The 18,864-nt window shown below is 50.0% G+C and overlaps 1 protein-coding gene across 20 annotated transcripts in view; it reads right to left on the reverse strand.

Moving 5' to 3' along the window:
- TRERF1 (transcriptional regulating factor 1) overlaps nt 1-18,864 on the reverse strand; it is a 229,467-nt gene that overhangs the window by 32,992 nt on the left and 177,611 nt on the right. For 14 of the 20 annotated variants that reach the window (XM_027127249.1, XM_027127250.1, XM_027127242.1 and 11 more), the window contains 4 exons: nt 6,460-8,121; nt 4,987-5,033; nt 3,945-4,095; nt 2,588-2,890 (listed from right to left, as the gene is read on the reverse strand). In XM_027127249.1, the coding sequence (XP_026983050.1) occupies nt 2,588-2,890; nt 3,945-4,095; nt 4,987-5,033; nt 6,460-7,863 (1,905 nt within the window). In that variant the 5' untranslated portion in view covers nt 7,864-8,121. The remainder of the gene's footprint in view (nt 1-2,587; nt 2,891-3,944; nt 4,096-4,986; nt 5,034-6,459; nt 8,122-18,864) is intronic. The other 6 variants (XM_027127255.1, XM_027127254.1, XM_027127257.1 and 3 more) reach the window with 4 other exon arrangements.

Consider the following 18,864-nt stretch of genomic DNA (forward strand, 5'->3'; position numbering starts at 1 on the left):
CCAAAGCCAAACGCAAACAGTCTTGGTTGTGTGCCAGCATCAGCCCACAAAACCCGAGAGCTGGGTGCGGCTGGAGAGGCAGCCGTGCGGTTGGGAGGGGCTGTGAGGATACCTGCAGAAAAGTTCTGGGCAGTCTGTGGTCCCCTCCCAGGCCCTGCAGGCCAGTGCTCGTCACAGCTGTGGTCCCTGGCAATCCCTGTGCCCAGGGTGGCGCCTGAGTAGGAGGCAGCAGGGGGTGATGGGAAGGGTCGGCCATGGTCACGTGACCAGCCTCCTCCAGGCCATGTGACCTGCCCCAGTCACCCCTCAGCTCTGGGCTCCTCCCCCTCAGGGCCCCTTCTGCTGCCTTCAGCACGTCAGGCTGCCCCTCGTGTCTCTCCCTCAGCTTCATCATCTTCTGGGGTGCCGTCCCAGCCCCTAGGAGGGGAGTCTAGGGAAGCAGAAAGGTGAGGAAAGGGGGAGGGGCAGCGGGGACCCCCAGGCCCCCGGGGGGCTCTCCTTAGGTCAGAGAGCCCCAACCTGCTTCCTTTCCCCACCAGGGGGCTCCTCACCGCCTGAGGCTGAGGTGGAGAGAGGGGGCTGAGGAATGGGAAGAAGGTGCACGTGCCCCCAACTTGGGGAGCCATCCTGACACTTCACATCTGGTTCCTGGGTAACGGATGGGGTCACCTGAGGACCCCGAGTGCCTTCAACCCTGCACTGGGATCCAGACCTCTGACCACAGGGCCAAAGGTCCCTTTCGGGCTCTCTCTACTTGAGCCTCTGGGTTCTGTTACAACAGCTCTATTCTGGGACTTTCCAAGCCTCCAGGCAAGGCTCTGAGACCCTGGGCCAGGGAAGGCCCCCGGAATATCAGACCTGGATGTCAGGTGGGAGGAAGCATTTACAGAGTTCCAGCCAAGCTGGAGACAGGGCCAAGCGCTGAGGGGTTTTAAAAGCTCCCCAGAGAGGTGACAGTCACTGAGGAGGCCAACACCACCCCCGCCCCCCAAACCCAGATCAGGGAGAAACTGAAGTTCTGCGAGGGGAAGGGTCTCAGCTGGCTGCATCCCAGACGGCTAGGAGCAGAGTGGGGATTAAAACACAGGGCTCCTACTTGGACATTTTGATTTCTTTATATTAAGTGTCAGGACCTTGCTCACACTTACTCAAGCCCTACCTACACGCTTCCATATCGGCTTATCTCCTCACAGTATGTCTCTCACCCTTCCCACAAAACCAAGTTCACCTCTGCCTTGGAACTCCCCTCGTGACGATCTTCTGAGCAAACTCACGTCAAACTTCCCTTGCCTCATCCCAGTCCCTAATGACCTTAGCTCCCCAGGTATGTCCCCCACCAGCCACACGCAGGGCATTGCTGCCTTGCTCTGTCTTGAACTGGGGCGGGGCTGCTGCCTGGGGCTCTGACCCCTGTGTGACTACGATCCTTACTTTCTCCAGCTTCAGGCTGAGAGTTTCCAAAGGGTAGAAACAGCATCCCTCCCACCAAATGAGGAACTTCCCTGGGCAAAGAGGGGGCTTGGCCGTGTCGTTTCATCTCTCTGCCTGTTGCCGGCCCCCAAGACCTGCCAGCTGATGAGAATCCTCGCCTCCAGAGGTTCTCCACCTGTCTTTCCTCTTTTGAGCTCTGATACTACATAGAAAACCAAAAAGGCTCTTTCTGGATTTTTCTAGTTCTCTTAATTATCCTCCTTATCCCTATTCTGGCCCAACCCCACTCGTGTCTCCTGGAATCCCAGCAGCTGCCTATTCTGTGAGGACAAATGTGACTCAGCAGCTACTCTGTGGGGAGGGGACACATCTGATGTAGTGAATGGGTTACAGACTCCCCAGGGGAGGGGTGGAGGGAGGAAGAGGGGGGAGAGGGACAGAGAGAGAGAGAGAGAGAGGGAGAGAGAGAGGGAAGGAGAGGGAGAGAGATCTCTGTCCCAGAGCCAAGCTAAGCTGCTTGGGTGATGTGCTCGGAACTTGAGAAAGAGAAGAACAGTGAATAAGAAACACAAATCTCTTTGCTTTCTTGAGATTGGGGGGTGGGTGTCTCAGGGGAATTACTTTGGGAGTCTTAATGAATCCGGTCCTCTGAGGGTATTCATTTACACAGGGGTGATACTGAAAATATTAAGCATGTGGTAAGGCTGACTGACCATCAGAATGGATGCCAGCGCTACTGCCTGGAGGACCTGCTGTGCCAGGGGTTGCCTCTTTGGTTGCTGGATCTGGGGAGGTCTGGAGATCCTGGGGGAGGGGCCAGGACCCTGGGCAGTAGCTATGTATTATCTGGGATAGTACTTCCATATTTTAATAACTGTGATCACCAGCTGAGTTATCACCTCTGTTTAATCTAGGAACATCTTCGGGTCTCTCAGAATCTAACCCAGACCATTAGCCTGGTAGAGTGCCAGGTGTTTACTGGGTGGCACGCAGTGCGGACACGGATGGGATTCCCAAGGTGGCCGCGGGGGGCTCAGCCCGGAGAGGCCAAGCCACGTCTGAGCTCAGGCCAGTGGCCCTGGCAGAGCTGTCCCCATCTCCAAGAAAGCAAAGGGATGTCCCCACCCCAGGCAGGCAGGGCAGAGCAGCAACTCACAGCAGGCGGGTGGGGGGCAGCCCCTTGGGGTGAGTGTGGGGGAGAGAGGGTCATCCTCACGAGCACGGGCATCTCGTCGTCCGACATCGAGCTGGCTGGCTTGTCTCTGGCTGAGGGGGCGGCAGCGACGCTGTTGGCGAAGCCCTGAGAGCTGGGCTTGGGCGGGAGAAGCTTGACAGGGACAGACACGGGCATGACCATAGGCGTGAGGCTTTCCGCCTCGGGTGGGAGCTGCGGTGGCGGCGGAGGCGGAGGCGGCAGTGGCGGCTGAGGCGGAGGCGCCGGGGCCTTCTCTCCTTCCTCCTACACAGACAATAAAGGCTTTGATCCTGGGCTGAGAGCAGCTCTCATGGGGGGGATGCACTTTGCTCTTCCTGAAACGTTCCTGGACATCACGCGTGGGTGACAGAGAACCGCTGCAGGGTGGTTTCCTTCCTGCCAGCCTGAGTCCCTCGGCTCCAGTGATGCCCATCGGCAATGGACAAGGCACTTGATTCTCTACATTAAAAAATCTTGACCGTGTATCACTTGTATATTAAAACAAATAGTGAAGAAAAATTTTTGTGTGGCTGTCATTGCTTTTAAAGAAAAGGACATGGACTTAGAATCAGACCAAAAAAAAAAACAAAAAACACACAAGCTCTTGTGCAGGACCTTTTAATTCTATGGGCCTCACTTTACTCATCTGTCAAATGGAGGAAAAGCTCTTTTAACTGGCATGGTCGGGAGACGGAGTGACCTGGGTCACATCAAAGTTTTTGGTGAACAGAGTTAATCCCATAGACTTAAATTAAGATGAACAGCATTCAAAGAATTGAGAAAGTTCTTTGAATTTTAATCTAACTCTAAAACTGCGTGGGTAGTTCACCACAAGGGTATCCTACTTGGATAATCCTAAGGGCATTTAAAGGCCTTCGGACGCTAGAGTCTACCACTAGTGCCCTGGTGAACAGAAAATGCTGGCTGGGAGCCCGATGGTCACACTAGCTTTCCCTGGCCATTGACTATGGATCTGGAAGGCCCAAGGGACCCTGGTCTTGAGTACTTGAAGAAGCGGAAGTTGAAAACAATAGCGCATCAACATGTTTTCTTTGCTGTCTTCTCCAGGAGCTGGAGAGGCTGGGATCCCCTAAAAGGATTTCTACCACCTCAGTTCTGGACTCTTGTTCCTGAAGCCAGTGGAAGCGGAGACTGTGTGACCTGGCTGGCTCCCAGCGTCAAAGCTTGAGTACTTTCGTTAGGGAAGGGCTATGCCTCCTCAGGTTCCCCGAGTGGGGCTCACATCACCCTCTGATGGCAGCAAAGCAAAGCAAGCAGCACATGGCCTGGGAAGGACCGGGGGCTGACTCCTCCTCACCTGTTTGAGGCTGGGGGAGGCCCTCATCCCCCCGTGGGACCGCATGTGGCCGTTCAGGGCAGGCAGACTCTTGAACTCCTTCAGGCAGATGGAGCATGTCAGCTTGTTCTTGGCATCAAACTGCTCCCCAAACACTCCTTTTGGTTGGCCACTGCTCAAGGGTAGGACCAAGTGGAGAGGACACACACATTGATGACGGGAAACAGTGACTCATCACAAGACCTCACACCCTACAATGAACCCATTTCATTCATCCAGAGCTCCCATGGCCATGGCCCTACTTGTATTACCCCAATTCCCTTCAGAGAACTAAGCCCAATTTGCAGATGGAAAACTGAGGCTCAAGAGTAGGAAAGGGCGTGCTCAAGATCATGCAAGAGTTGAACCAAACGTCTTTCTTCATTCCAGGCCTTCAGGTGCTGGGTTTTTTCCCACCTCTGGCTTATGACCCTTCTAGAATCAGCTTCGGCTCCCCTCTTCCAGAAGTCTTCCCTTAGACACATGGGTCTCAGCCTTCTGGTTCAGCCTCCAGGTTGCATGTCTTAGTTTGTAAGGTTCTGGCTAAGTCTTTATTTACCAAACCCATGAGGGGAGGAAACAAGACTGTACTATTCACTGGGGCATCCTCATAGCTTAGTTCCATGCCTAGCACACAGTAGGTACTAAATAAATACTCACTGAATGGAAAGAGGGCAGAACATGGGCTTTGGAGTCTATCCCAGCATCCCTACTTTCTTGATGTGCAACCTTAAGCTCTCTGAGCCTCAGTTTTCTCATTTGTAAAATAATAATGATAACAATAGTTAACAGTGGTTGAGTGCTTACTATGTGCTAGGCACATGGTAATCACACCAACCCTCTTGGAACTTTTATTACATATGATATAGAGTAATAATAAGCACTCAAAAACAATAGCTGCTATTATTACTCTTATAAATTTCTTTGAGGAATTGACTTTGAATTTGGAAATGAATCATGAGACAGTTCAGGGAAACCTTCCAGTCTCCCCAAATGCCAACAAGCCTCCATGCATCCATCCTACCTTGAGTCAGGGGACCCTGGCTGGGCTCTGCCATCAGGTAGGTGCATCTGTTTTGAGCCATGCAGGACACCAGAAGAAAGAAGAAAAAAAACAAATGTGTTTCTGATGGGAGGAGTCCTTGAGCGGCGGGAACCCCAGGGCCTGCACACTTCTAGGATTCTTTCCGCTCTCTGCCTCACGCTGACCGGGCTCACAGATACACACGCCCTTGCCCTTCCACACCTGAGGCTTCCAGAGTAATTTCCCCTGATGCTCCCTGGCTTGGGGCCACGGCCCCTCACGGAGCCCCACCAGCCACAAGCCCACTGGGACTCAATCCCCCACCTCCTTCCTTCCTGTTCTCCCTGTCCACCTACTCTGTACACAGACAGGCTCCATTCCCGAATGGAGGGCTGGACGACACAGCCTCACGCTGGGAGACCTCAGCTTTGGCCACGTCATCTTATTCTTATATTCACTAAGTCTCTCAGTTACTACAGGCCTGAGTCTTAAACAAAACAGGGTCAAGGGGACTTTATGCCTGGTCTTCAACCTTCATCGGAGCCCTCTCTCCATCTACCCCAGTCCTATTCAGGGTGCCCTCCTCCCCCGACCTCGTTGTCACTTAAGTGTAGCACTTGGGACACGCCAAGGTCTGAACGGTGCCCAGGACACAGTAGGCAGTTTTGTGATCAAATACACTTTGGAAATAATCAAGGGTTAATACCCGTCACCCTCAGGCTGAATCTGGCCTGCAGACATGGTTTGCTTGGCTGGACTGTTTTAAAAAATCCTAAGAATGTCATTAGATGGGACGTCTGCTCTCTAGTCCACACAGTCCTTATCATCTCATACCAGGCCGTTTTGCTTACTGACTTTACCTGCCTGGATCCTGTGGGCAGCTAAGGTTTTCACCTCTGCAACGACACAAGGTATCCCCTTGGGGAGATTTGCAGTGCACATGAACATATTAAAGGCTCTGGGAAGCCCAGCAGCACTGCAGCCTGTTTCACTTTAAGAAACCCCAAATTTGTTTATCCAGAGAACCCATTCCCCTCCTCCCAGCAATATCCATTCAACATTCTACGGAACTCCTATTCTGGGCATTAGACTTTGAGATAGGCTATCATAATGTGGTCTCCCTCCCAAAAGGGGAACGATTTCATAGGAAATTCCCTAAGGATACAGACTTAAGGGGCACCAGACACGGTGGTGGTCCCTGGGCACCTGATCAGGCCTTGACCATTACATGCATCATTCAGGATCTGATACGGTGTATTGGCCATCTCCTTAGTGAGATTGTAAGCTCTATGGGCAAAGGACTGAGTCAAAATTGCTTTTGTATTCCACAGCGTCTGGCTAACGTTTGTGGAATAAATAAAGAACAGAAGTGTTGGAGGGGTTTGGAGAGCGGACTGGGCACTGCAGAGACGCAGCTCTGGCTGGCCCATGGGCACACTAAGACGCCAGGAGAAACAGCCACTGTGAGAATACCTGGGGCCACACGGCACTGGGAGACGGCTGCTGGTGCTGAGGCCCCATGTTGTTGAGGTGGATGCCACTGGGGGACAGGAGCGGCCGGTGGGGGAGCACACTGCTGACCCGGTTCAGGTCCGAGCTTGCCGGGTCACCCATTCCTGTATCTGGAGGCCCCAGGTCCCCATGGGAGCTCAGCATGGCCTGGGCCTGCCTGTCGCTTGGATAAGTCTTGGGCTGACCGTCCTCAGGCTGCTGGTGCTGGGGCAGGTGGCTCTGCTGGTACATGGGGTGGCCGTAGGGCTGCTGGGGCTCCTGGTAGTAGTACTGGGGCACAGAGCCCAGCTGAATCAGCTGGACAGTGTGCGCCTGCTCCGGGGTGTACTGGTGGGGGTCCCTGTGATAAGCAGGGGGCTGCAGGTGCATCTGTGGCTGCCGCGACTCTGGCAAATGCTGCATCATGGGTGAGGACTGGTAATACTGAGGTATCTGCATCGAACCCTGCCGCTGCTGCAGCTGCTGGGGCTGCGCTGGGCAAATCTGCTGCGGCGGCGGCTGCATTTCTTGCGCTGACATCCGCGGCTGCCCGGCTTGCTGCTGCTGCTGCTGTGGGTAATACTGGTGCTGCTGCAGCTGCTGCATGTGCTGGGACAGCATCTGGGGGGCCTGCAGTGACTGTCCTCCCTGCACTGGCATCTGGGCCAGTGGCTGCTGGTAGTCATAATACGGGTGCCCTTGGCCTGGGTGCGGCCCAACCTGAAGGGCTGGTTTAGACAGCCCGCCAGTGAAGCCAGGGTGAGGCTGCTGGGGCACCTGCTGGTAGCGGGAAGGGAGAGCCGGTGCTGGGGGCTCCATGGGCTTCTGGGACAGCAACTGGCGGAGGGCGCTTTCAGGGGCTCCGTCCATCACCGCTGACTGGGTGTGCAGCACCTGGGCCATATTGTTGACCTGAATTCGCAGGTTCTGGTTGGCAAACACCTGGGTGAAAGAGTCTAGCTTGTGCAGGACACCGCTGGTGAGCTTCTGGGTCCGGATCTCGCTGGCCTGGGAGTAGGTGTACTGGTAGCCATCGGTGGGCTCCGCCTGGGCTGGAGATCCCCACATCATGTTCGAGTTGGTCAGGTTGCCACGTAGCTGGACATGGTTTCCAGGCCCTGCATGGCCTGCCCACCCTCCCTGCCTTGAGGTGTCCACTTGGCCAAGCGTTTTGGAGCCAACAGGCAAGCCCAGACCATCCCGAGTGTCTTGAGGGAAGTGGGGGGAGATGGGTGATGCCTGAGGGGCATCCATTCCAGCCCCGGGGACTGTATTCCCATAGTTGTGGTTCAGCCCACCGTGGACGCCAAGTGGTGGCTGTTGGTAGAAAAGGTTCTCACCACCGTGGGCCACGTGATTGGTCTTGTACAGTTGCTGATCCCCCATGGTGCCTGCCTTGATCGTGAACGTCCAGCCACAAAACCATAAAAAATGATCAATGACACAAACCCGAAAGGACTGAAACCCTGAGAAGCAGAGAGAAAGCGTCCACACTACTCCACGGCTGACATGTCCATGACTGTGGCTGGAGCCAGGTGTTCCTGTTGGCCTCTACCACGCATGTGCAGGGCCGGGGGATTTACATCCTCACCCGGGCTGAGGTACGGACCAAACACCACGGTGGTGAAGAGATGCTGCTCACAACTGCAAGACAAGATGCAAAGGACAGGAAAGGATTTACTAGGATGTTTTGCAATGAGCTACTGTACCACAACCCATTATGGAAATAAACACAAAACAGGAGCCTGGATTAGAAATAGCCAGTTTCATACATGTCACTCCTTTACACTGATTCTGCAGATCCTGACCCCCCATGTGAGATATGAACTCTCTTACTTTCAAGCCATTGCTCCATGGCTCATTAGTTCATTGATTCGTTAATTCATTGTTTTGCTCACTGATTAATCCATCCATTCTTCTGGAACCCTGCTATTGAAAGCCCAGCACTATTCTAGGTCCTGTAGGGGATATAAAGAAGCTTAAGACATTCATTAATCAATTCATCTGGTCAAAAAATACTTACTAGACATAGACATCTACTAAGTGCAAGACACAATGCTAGGAAGTCATTAAGACATGGGCCATCTCTCAAGGAGCTTACAGCTAGAAAAGGCAATTGGCCACATGAATAACTACAGTATAAGGAGGAAAGAGATGCATGTAATAAAAAGGTAAAAATTAACAGATAAGGAACTCATAGTCTGGAGAGCGTATTTCTAGCAGAAGAACAGAACCGGAGACAGTTTCAAGGAAAAGCAGTACATGTGTCAGTACACAGCTACCTGCCTCCTTGGGGTCCCTGCTCAGGGAAACATCTGTGCACAGTGCTGACCACCTGGTCGGAAGCCTATGATGTGGCCTGACTCAAAAAAATAGGCTGGGCCAATCAGACTCCCTCTCTTAGAAACATGAACTAGGAAATTTTGAGTGACTGGTCTAGTCTGATCTGAAGCCATACAGGTTCCTCTGTGAACTTCAAACTGGGGTATGTCAACCCCAGGGAGTACACGAAGACTTTCCAAGCACTATACACACACATTCAAAGCTTTAAGAGAATCAATTTCCAGATCCTCAACTTCCATAATAACCCTTTTCTAGAACTGATGGGTGACAGAATTGCAGGACATTTGGTCCTGTCCAAAACATCCAAGAGATATTGGGTCTGTAAGATATTTGGTCCACGTCAAAAGGTCCCTGAAATTTGGTCTTATCCAAAATGTCCATAAAGCATATTTGGTCCATGTCAAATGGTTTTGGACAGGACCAGATGTCTGCTAACCAGTGACAGAGGTGAAAGTTGTCCTTTTACACCCGCTCTTTCACAACAGCCCTCCTCCTTTACAAAAGAAAGACAAACTTCTTACTCATTCCATCCCAAATCTTAACTGGGCTTATGCCCCAGGGATAACTCCCCCAGCCGCCACACGAGAGGGCACAGAACATTGAAAGTGAGCAACACTAATAAATAAGTAGTAAATCTTCTTTGCAAGCTGGGTGGTTTCCAATTCTTTTTTTCATTAGGAAGGCCTAATAGAAGTAATTAAAATATAATTGTTAGCGATAGATCACTATGTGATTTTTGGTACATAACTCAGAAGCAGATCAAGAACTGAGTTGACCCTGCTTTAATAAAACTTGTATTTTTATCTATTAGTTTATGTGAATGAGGGTTTTTCAGTGTTTACATCTATATAAATGAAAAATGGAAATACAATCAACGCTGATCCTTGTCTCGTATCTCATGCAACAAATAGTATTCTTCCATGGATAAATAAAAAAACAAAAGAGATAACCCGGCACAAGCAAGATTTTATCTCTGGACCTGGGTGCTAACTGCATGGTGTGCTCACTCTGTAATAACCTGAGCTGTACACTCAGACCTCGTCACATACATGCATGTATGTTATACGTCAATAAAAAAATTACTTAGCCAAAACATGGAAACAGCCTAAATGCCCATCAACAGATGAATGGATAAAGAAGATGTGGTACATATATACAATGGAATACTACTCAGCCATAAAAAAGCACACCATAATGCCATTTGCAGCAACATGGATACAACTAGAGATTATCATACTTAGTGAAGGAAGTCAGAAAGAGAAAGACAAACACCATACGATATCCATTATATGTGGAATCTAAAATATGGCACAAATGAACCTATCTACAAAACAGAAACAGACTCACAGACATAGAGATCAGACTTGTGGTTGCCAACGGGGGAGGCGGAGAGAGAGAGAGATGGACTGGGAATTTGGGGTTGGTAGATGCAAACTATTGCATTGAGAGTGGATAAACAGCAAGGTCCTACTGTATAGCCCAGGGAACTATATCCAATCTCCTGGGATAAACCATAATGGAAAAGAATATTTTTAAAAGAATGTATATGTGTTTAAAACAGTCACTGCTGTACAGCAGAGATTGGCAAAACACTGTAATTGAATCAACTATACTTCAAACAAACAAACAAACAACCCAAAAAACTCCCAAAAGCAAACAAAAGAACAATGTATTTACATGAAAAAAAATTACTTTGAAAAGTCTCCAGCATCAGCACCTAATGTACATTTTCAATGTAATTTTAGTTTTTATGTTTATTAATTATTTATCCAAATTAGAATATATTTCATGTTGTTTTGATTGCCTGCATACTATCAATAATCATAATTATACCTCAAACACGAAGAAAATTTTAGTATTTAGAACTTCCTGATTTCAGGAAATTTAAAAAGTTTTAACTTCATATGAAATTGTTACAGCGAAATGTGACCGGGAAACAAACGACAGAGTTTTAAGCACAAAAACATATTACATATATTACATTAGGGTAAAATTCCACAGGGGAAGTGAAACGAAGTAAAATTTCAAGGAGAAAAGGGAACACTGACTATTAACGAAGAGCGTGTTCATACATTTTTAAAATGGATGATGGTGGGTGTCAAATTCCTACAGTGTTTAGATTCCATTGGATACATTTAAAACAGTGATGCAATCGTTTTACTTGAAAATCTCAGTGTTTACAATATACTGGAAATTGCATCTTTGGCAGACGTATAATAAAAAATGTAGATGTAAACTTAAAAATGTGTGAGAGGGTAAATGGTTTTACAAAATCCTTTTACGGGGGATTTTAAGCAGAAAGTTTGAAGACCACTGCAGTAGGCCTCCTCCAACTGGGAGCAAGCCTGAGTTGGTCTCTGTCCCTTTCGGAATGACAAGAGAAGGAGATGGACATTCAAGATGGGGGGTTTGGTTTGGTGGAATGAATGCTGGAACAGGGAAGCAGTGGTATGGGACAAAGGTTGGCCAAAGATGGCTGGAGCAGATCCTGAAGGTGAAGTGATGCGGTGAGCCTTGAGGACTCCCAGTGACCACTCCCGGCTCAGAGGGTCTGAGCTCCTGATCAGCTGCCTACTCCACAGTTCCACTTTCAGGTTCAAAGCAAACTCATTATCACATCCCCCCAAATGGATGCTCCTCCAAAGTCTCGCCCTTGACTCTTCCTTCTCTCTTAACCAACCACCACAACTCAGCAATTTACTTCCTAACGTTTTCTTAACTGCACCCATTTTTCTCTGGTTCCACTACTATAACCCTAGTCCAAGACACCATATCTACCTTCTGCACTCTTCCAACAGCCTTCTGATTGGTCTCCCTGATTTCAGTCGTGTTCATTCTCGAGACAGCAGCAGCAGAATACACTTTTCCAAACATAACTCTGCCTCCATCAACGCACTGTTTAAAACCCTTTCATGGCATCTTAGCAACCTTAGGTTAAAGACCAAAATCATTAACAAGGCCGACAGGGCTCCGCGGGGTTTGTTCCCAGCCTCACGATGTACCCCTCTTCTCCTTGTTCTCCAACACCTCCCCATCCCCACCCCCCAGCCACGGTGGTCTCTCAATTCCTTGAACCTGCCAAGCTGCCTCCTACAACAGGACCTTTGCACATGCTGGTCCCCCAATTTGGAGAGCGTTCCCCTTCCCCACTCCAATTCCTCATCCAGCCAAGTCTTGGGCAACCTTCAGCTCTCGGCCCCAACTATACTTTCTTGGAAAGTCTATCCTGACACCCACCCCCAAGGCTACATCAGGGTCATTTCTTTTATGTTCTCATAAAACCATATTTCTTTCCTTCAGACCACTCTTCTCAGCCTGTAATTGTACTTCCACCAGTGCAATTATTTGATTAATGATCTTTCTCTCATTAGGGCAGGGACCAAGTCTGTTTTGACCTATGATTCTATTCTCCAAATCTACCGTAATTCCCAGTATATGGTAGGCCCTTTGATAAGAATTTGTTGGTGGAATGGTAATATTGTTGAATGAATGAATCAATAAATGAAAAAAAAAATAATGATCAAGCGTCCCAATGAATTGATATACAGAAAAAGATATTAAGTGTAGGCTGAAAAGATATTAAATTCTCATGAAGAATAGTTTGATTTTACCTGGATCCTGATGGACAAATAGGGTTTACAGAGGTGAGGGGACCAGGAAGGGTATTTCGGCTGAGGGAACAGCATGCACTAAGGCATGGAGTCAGGTGCGGGGTCCATGCTGGGGACCATGTCCTTGTCAGGAACTCACTGATGATCAGGCTGAATTTGTATGGTCAGGGATAACTGTGAGGCCTTAAAATGATGTCCAGTAGTGTTATCCTGTGGGTATGAGGCCAGGCTGCCTGGCTTAAACCTCGCCACTTAACCTTCCTCGAAAGCTTTGCACCAAGTCACTTCCCCCAGGAAGAATTACTTGTTGAAACTCATCAAACCCTGATGATGATCTGATTCTGCGTTCCTCCATCATGCCCCTGTGGGGGGAATGGAAGCTAGATAACTTTACTTCTGTTGACCTGTCTGCTTTGTCGTGTTCCCAAACTGCAGGGTAAGAGAGATTCCTTTGTGTTCTCAGTTACAGGAATCTATTCTTTATTTGTTCATATTTTCTGAACTGGGAATGTAGTTTATTTATAAAGAACCCTAGAAAGTAGGGAACCCTAGGAAGTCAGAGGGGAGCTCCCAAAGTGTGGTTCCCAGGCCAGCAGCATAAAACATCACCTGGGAACTTGCTGTAAATGCTGATTCTTGAGGCGCGCCTAAACCCACTGAATCTGGGGGGTGGGGACCAGCAGTCTGTGTTTTAATGAGCCCTCCTGTTAGTTTGATGCCCTCTCAAGTTGAAGAGGTCAACTCCCCACATTCAGAGGAACAACTCCTGCCCTGCCACAGAAAACGGACTTGAGGACACGGCGGGGGAGTGGGACGCCGGGACAAAGTGAGAGTGGCATCGATATATATCCACTACCGAATGTAAAACAGCTAGTGGGAAGCAGCAGCACAGCACAGGGAGATCAGCTCGGTGCTTTGTGACCACCTAGAGGGGTGGGAGGGAGGCTCAACAGGGAGGGGATATGGGGATATATGTATGCATATGGCTGATTCACTTTGTTGTACAACAGAAACTAACACAGTATTGTGAAGCAGTTATACTCTAATAAAGATCTATTAAAAAAAAAAAGAATCATATACTGAATGAGAGGAAAAACGACCTCCCTAGGAAGATGTACGAAGGTAATGGCAAGACCATGTGCGACTTATTTTACATTAAATTTATGTATTTTTTGAATAGGTACTATAGTCACATGGTTCAAAATTCAAAAGGTATAAAAGAGCATACAAAAGACTGGAAATCGGGCTTCCCTGGTGGCGCAGTGGTTCAGAGTCCGCCTGCCGATGCAGGGGACACGGGTTCGTGCCCCGGTCCGGGAGGATCCCACATGCCACGTAGCGGCTGGGCCCGTGAGCCATGGCCGCTGAGCCTGCGCGTCCGGAGCCTGTGCTCCGCAACGGGAGAGGCCCCAACAGTGAGGCCTCAACAGAGGCCCGCGTACCGAAAAAAAAAAAAAAAAAAAAAAGACTGGAAATCATCCTAAATAAATACTTGAAAATAAAGTGAAAAGTTAGAGCGAAAATTTTAAAACAGGTATCTGCCCAAAGTCTTCCTCTCAGTCTTGTCCCCAGATACCCAGCCCCCCTCCTGGGACAGTCACTCAGGTTCCTGTATATCCTAAAGATATTTTATGCTCATACAAGAATGCTTGTACACACCCCCACCCCTACCCCCTTTACACAGGCAGTAGCACACAGTTCAGCATCTTGTCAAAAGGCTGTTTTAAACAAATCATTTTAAACCTGGAAACTGTTCTTCTCGGTGGATTAGTCAATCCCACAGGACTGTTCTAATACCAACTCAAGATTCAAGTCTTTGTTATTTTTCTAATAAGGTAACTGCTTTGCTCATTATGTACAACACTTCCCATTGGGTAATTGGCACCAGGAGCTTTTTCATTCATGAACAAATTAACAGAACTACTACTTTCACATTTCTTGGGTCAAGTCCTCCCTTATTAGAGCAAGGCTCCAGGATTCTGGATTCAGTTCGACAAAAAGATTGTCTGCTCAGAATCTGAGATGCTCTCTCTGATCCCCCTGAAGCATTATAGTCAAACGACCTGCTTCGGAGCCCATCTCCCCACTGTCTGTCCAGTCATTCCAAGGCAGGGACAGCATCCTACACATCTTGGGTCCCCAGTGATTGAGACACAGTAGCTGCTCAATAAACACTCATTGAGCTGAAATACCAAGCCAGACAAATGAGACCCAAAGCACTTCACCCCTAGATTTCCATGCTTCTGACATGGACAAAGGGCCAGAATTTGCTATTTTCACAGGGCCCTACAGTGCCAGGTTCATGGAATGCTGTACATAATAATAAGGCTCTACAAAGATGTTTTAGCAAAGGGCTTTTCTGTACAGGGCCAGCTAGTAAATATTTTCAGCTTTGCGGGCTAGCTAGTAAATATTTTCAGCTTTGCAGGCCATACGATGTCTGTCATAACTCTGCAGTTGCAGCGTTAACGCAGCCATAAACCATATATAAATGAATGGGTGTGGTCGTGTCCTAATACAACTTTACTTATGGACACTGAAATTTGAATTTTATATAATTTTCACATGTCAAGAAATAGTGTTCTTTGTCTGATTTTTCTTTAACCATTTAAAGATGTAAAAAACCCTTCTGGGCTCACAGGCTGTATAAGGACAGTCGGGGGCGGGATTTGGTCCCAGCCATAGTATGTTGACCCCTGTTCTAGTGCATCAAAGTTCCCCTCCCCTCCCCGCACACCCCCAGGGGCACTAGGAGACGGGGCACAGTCTGCAAGGAAGATATCTGTCCAAAAGGACCATCCTTTGAACCAGAGAGAGAGAGGGACGGGTGGGGGGAAGAGAGGAAGTTGACTTTGGCCAACGGCTCGGCAAGACTTGTTTGCTTATAATTCAGAAGGGTTAACACCCTGCTCCCGCCAGACCACCACTGCTTGTTTGAGGAAAAAAAACCAAAAAGATTTTCCTTTTTCTGACACTGGGCCATCCTTCAGAGACTATATACACAATTCCCCAAGTGACTTGGCTTCGGTTTTCGTCAAGACTTCCTCTCAGGTCTGTCAAAGGAGCTTAACTTGGATTCTCCTGGGATTCTGCTCCCCAAAAGAGGCTGAAGCCAAGGGCAGTTCTCCAAGACATGGGTTCATGGTTCATGGTCTCCTTTATAGCAACGTTGTTGTTCTAAATGTTTCTGATTAGTCTTCTAAATAAAGCCAGTGGGTGTTTTATAATCCAGTAACCCAATTACCGTGGATCAGTTCTGCCAATGCCAGAGATTAGTGCCGAAATCATCCTCCATGTAGAGTGACTGGCGCATCCTTGTTCCTTCCCGCCCCACTGCTCCCTGCCCCGGGTCTCACGCTGACTCTCAGCCCCGGGGCGGATTCCCAAGGCTTCCTTTGGACACCAAGAGACATTTATTTCTCCATCTTTCAGTAGCACCCTGTAGCATCCATTGCTTCCTCCGAGCCCCAGGAACCAGGACATGGAGATGGGAGCTATTTCACTTTCTGGTGTGCAGACCCTCACTGTCAGTGCTCTCTCCTCTGGGCCAGCAGTCCTCTACCAGGGAATTAATAACATCGTCTTCCCCCCGTGACTGCCACACCCCGCTTCCCTCCCGCCCTAGCTGGCATGGAGCAGTGTGAACGATGCTGAGGACACAGGAAGAAAAGTAGGGGACTCAGGAGTCTAGGGTGGCTTCCTGGAGGAATGGTCTGAGTGGGCCCTATTGATATATTCCTGGATACAGTTTTTCAAACCACCCACCTTGACAAATGGCTAGGTCTGGGTGGGGAGATTAAGAATATGGGAAAAAAAAAAAAAAAAAAAAAAGAATATGGGAGTAGCCAGAGGTTGGCAAGAGGTCTGCGGAAAGAAGGGAGGACAACGGAGACACCTGAAGAAGTCACACGTGAGTCCCTGGGTGACCCGAACGCTGACTACTTCATAATCACAAGTTTCTCCTACGGAGCTGCTGCCAGGAGAATTTCAGGAGCAATGTGACCGTATTCTGAAGACCTACTTTGTGCCAGGAGATCTGACTAGGTCATGACGCCTGGCCTCAAAGCCCAGAGACTGGCATCTCTACCCGACCTTATCCTCTATATGCTTTCCTGCAAACTCACAAGGAGGACCTACTGTGCCAGGACTCTGCTAGGGGAGATGAAGACCCGCAAACCTGTGTCTTGAGGCCTATAGTCTTGGAGGGCAGGTGCCAGGCTTCCTAAAGATCCATGACATTTCACAAGGAGGAGGCGGAAGAAGGCCTGGCAGGGGGGCGAGGTCACACCAGCCAGGACTCAGGAGGCACCGTGGGCAAATCCTTGCCGCTGGGGCCTCAGGGAGGGTCTCAGCGGGGTGGCCAGCTGGAGTGGTTTGGGCCAGGGTTGCAGGGAGGATCCTCCACTCCTGCCCCCAAGGACTTGAGGCTCAGACCTTGTGAATCAGCACTTGGAACTACAACCGAGGAAAGGATCACCCTCCCTACAGCTCTCCTGGGCAGGGTAGGGCAGGGCAGGGCTGGGAGGTTGGGAGGCTTCCCTCTGACACAGCCCCAGGGAGTGTGGGGTAAACACGGAGGGGAAGGGGGTGGTTGGCGGGTAGATCTGGCGTGAGGCTCCAGCCCCAGCATCAGGGCAAATTATAAACCTAAGAAAACACAAGTCAAGCACCGGAGGGCTCTGCTCCTATCACTCAAGCCCCACACCCAGCGCCCTGGGCCGAGCTGAGCTGCCGGGAGGGCCTCCAGCAGGTCAGCAGCACAGACTGGCTTCCTCTGCAGGGGATGGGAGCCGGGTGGCCAGCACTGTGCCCTGGGACCGCATCCCCAGTGCTGCCCAGGATTCCAGCTAGGCTGTGCGGTTAGAGGATCGATTCCCAAATGCAGCAGCTGGCTCGGCTTCGGTCTGTGACCTTGAAGACATTAGACTGTACAAAAAACAAATGCCCCTTCTTTCTGGAAAGCAGCTCACAGTTCACTGGGTAACAAAGTCTGTGATGCTCCCTTGTGTGTGAAATAACTGCATGAAGGTTCTCGTGCTCGGCTGTCTGTCAGTCTCTCTCGGCCCTTCTGTCTGCGGTTCAGATGGGAGGTACCCCGGGTTATGACGTCAGAGCCACACTTGGGCATCCTGTCAACACAGGGCCCCATTCTGGGGCTATGCCAAGGCCCTTCTGGCTCAGGGTTCTAAGACTTTGGGGGGAATTCTGAGAGTCAAGAAACAAGCCAGAAAGGAGGACCTCTGATGCCTGGGGCTGGAGGCCTTCCCACCGGCACGTCTTGAGTCACTCCCTCCTCCAGGCCCCTGTGGACCAGGTTCTGGCGGATCATCCTCACCCTGCCCCCACCTTCCCAGCGGGGGTGAACTCTCCAGGGGCAGCTGGAGGTGCCTCTCGCTCATCTCTGGGACCCAGCCCGTGCCTCACATCTGGCACTACGCTAAGCAAGTGTTTGCTTGAGGGAGCCAGACAGAGGACCTCACAGCTCCCCTCACATCCCCTGTCGCCCTGGAGCCCCTGGACTGAGGTTTGACTTAGTGACTTGGCTGCCCCTGGCGATGTCTCCTTTGTCCTAGTGCCAAGTGAGGGAGGCTGGCCTTCTCAATCAGATGAGAGGGGCACCCTGAGCGAGCTCCCAGGGCCCGTGGGAAGTTGCTGAGGGAGGAGAAGCAAAGGGTGAACAGACCCAGGGATTGAATTGGGAAGACATCCTGCAGGAGACAAGCCGATGGGAGCTGCCGAGACCAGTTTTGTCAGGAAGGTCTTGTTCCAAATGATAGCAAGCGCCAAGATCGAGGAAGAATGCCTGCTTTAATTTACAGATGCTTCTGGGAATTCAAGTATTATTACAGAAGAAAGTTGGAAGTGAACATTCACCTGAGATTCCCGCTGTTGAAGTTCTGCGTGCGATGGTGGGAGGGCCACAGAGCTTGGCTTCCATCTACCCAACAGCTACTGAGAAGCCTCAGGGAATCAAGAGGGTGTCTTGCCCTTTTCTGGGTTTGCTCCCTCCTCTGGTGATCCTTTATATCCCTCCTGGGAAGCCCCCAAGCCTGTCTGGACTCGCTCAAGACAGATATCCCATTTGTCATTGGCCCTCATCATCTCACTGCCTCAATTTCTTGCCAAATAAGCCTCCCTCGGCTGCTATAAGACCAGAGGGCCGAAGTGATGCATCCACCAGGGGCCCCAGCAGCTGAAGTGAGCAGGCAGACATGGGGCCCCTGGAGCCTGGGGGCCTCGGGGAAAGTGAGGACCAAGCCCTGGATGAAGGATCTGCAGGCCCAGACACGCATCCCTCTGTTTGTGTGAAACGTCACTCCTCCAGGCCAGTCCTCAACCAGACCAGAACCTTGGGTGTTCTATTTTCCAACCAATGCTAGATTTTAAGTTCTTTAGGAGCAGGACTGTCTTCATACCTCTGCCTTTACATCTC

The sequence above is a fragment of the Aethalodelphis obliquidens genome, unplaced genomic scaffold (assembly GCF_003676395.1).
Source record: "Aethalodelphis obliquidens isolate GAN/ISIS:26980383/991018 unplaced genomic scaffold, ASM367639v1 scaffold31, whole genome shotgun sequence".
NCBI lineage: Eukaryota > Metazoa > Chordata > Mammalia > Artiodactyla > Delphinidae > Aethalodelphis > Aethalodelphis obliquidens.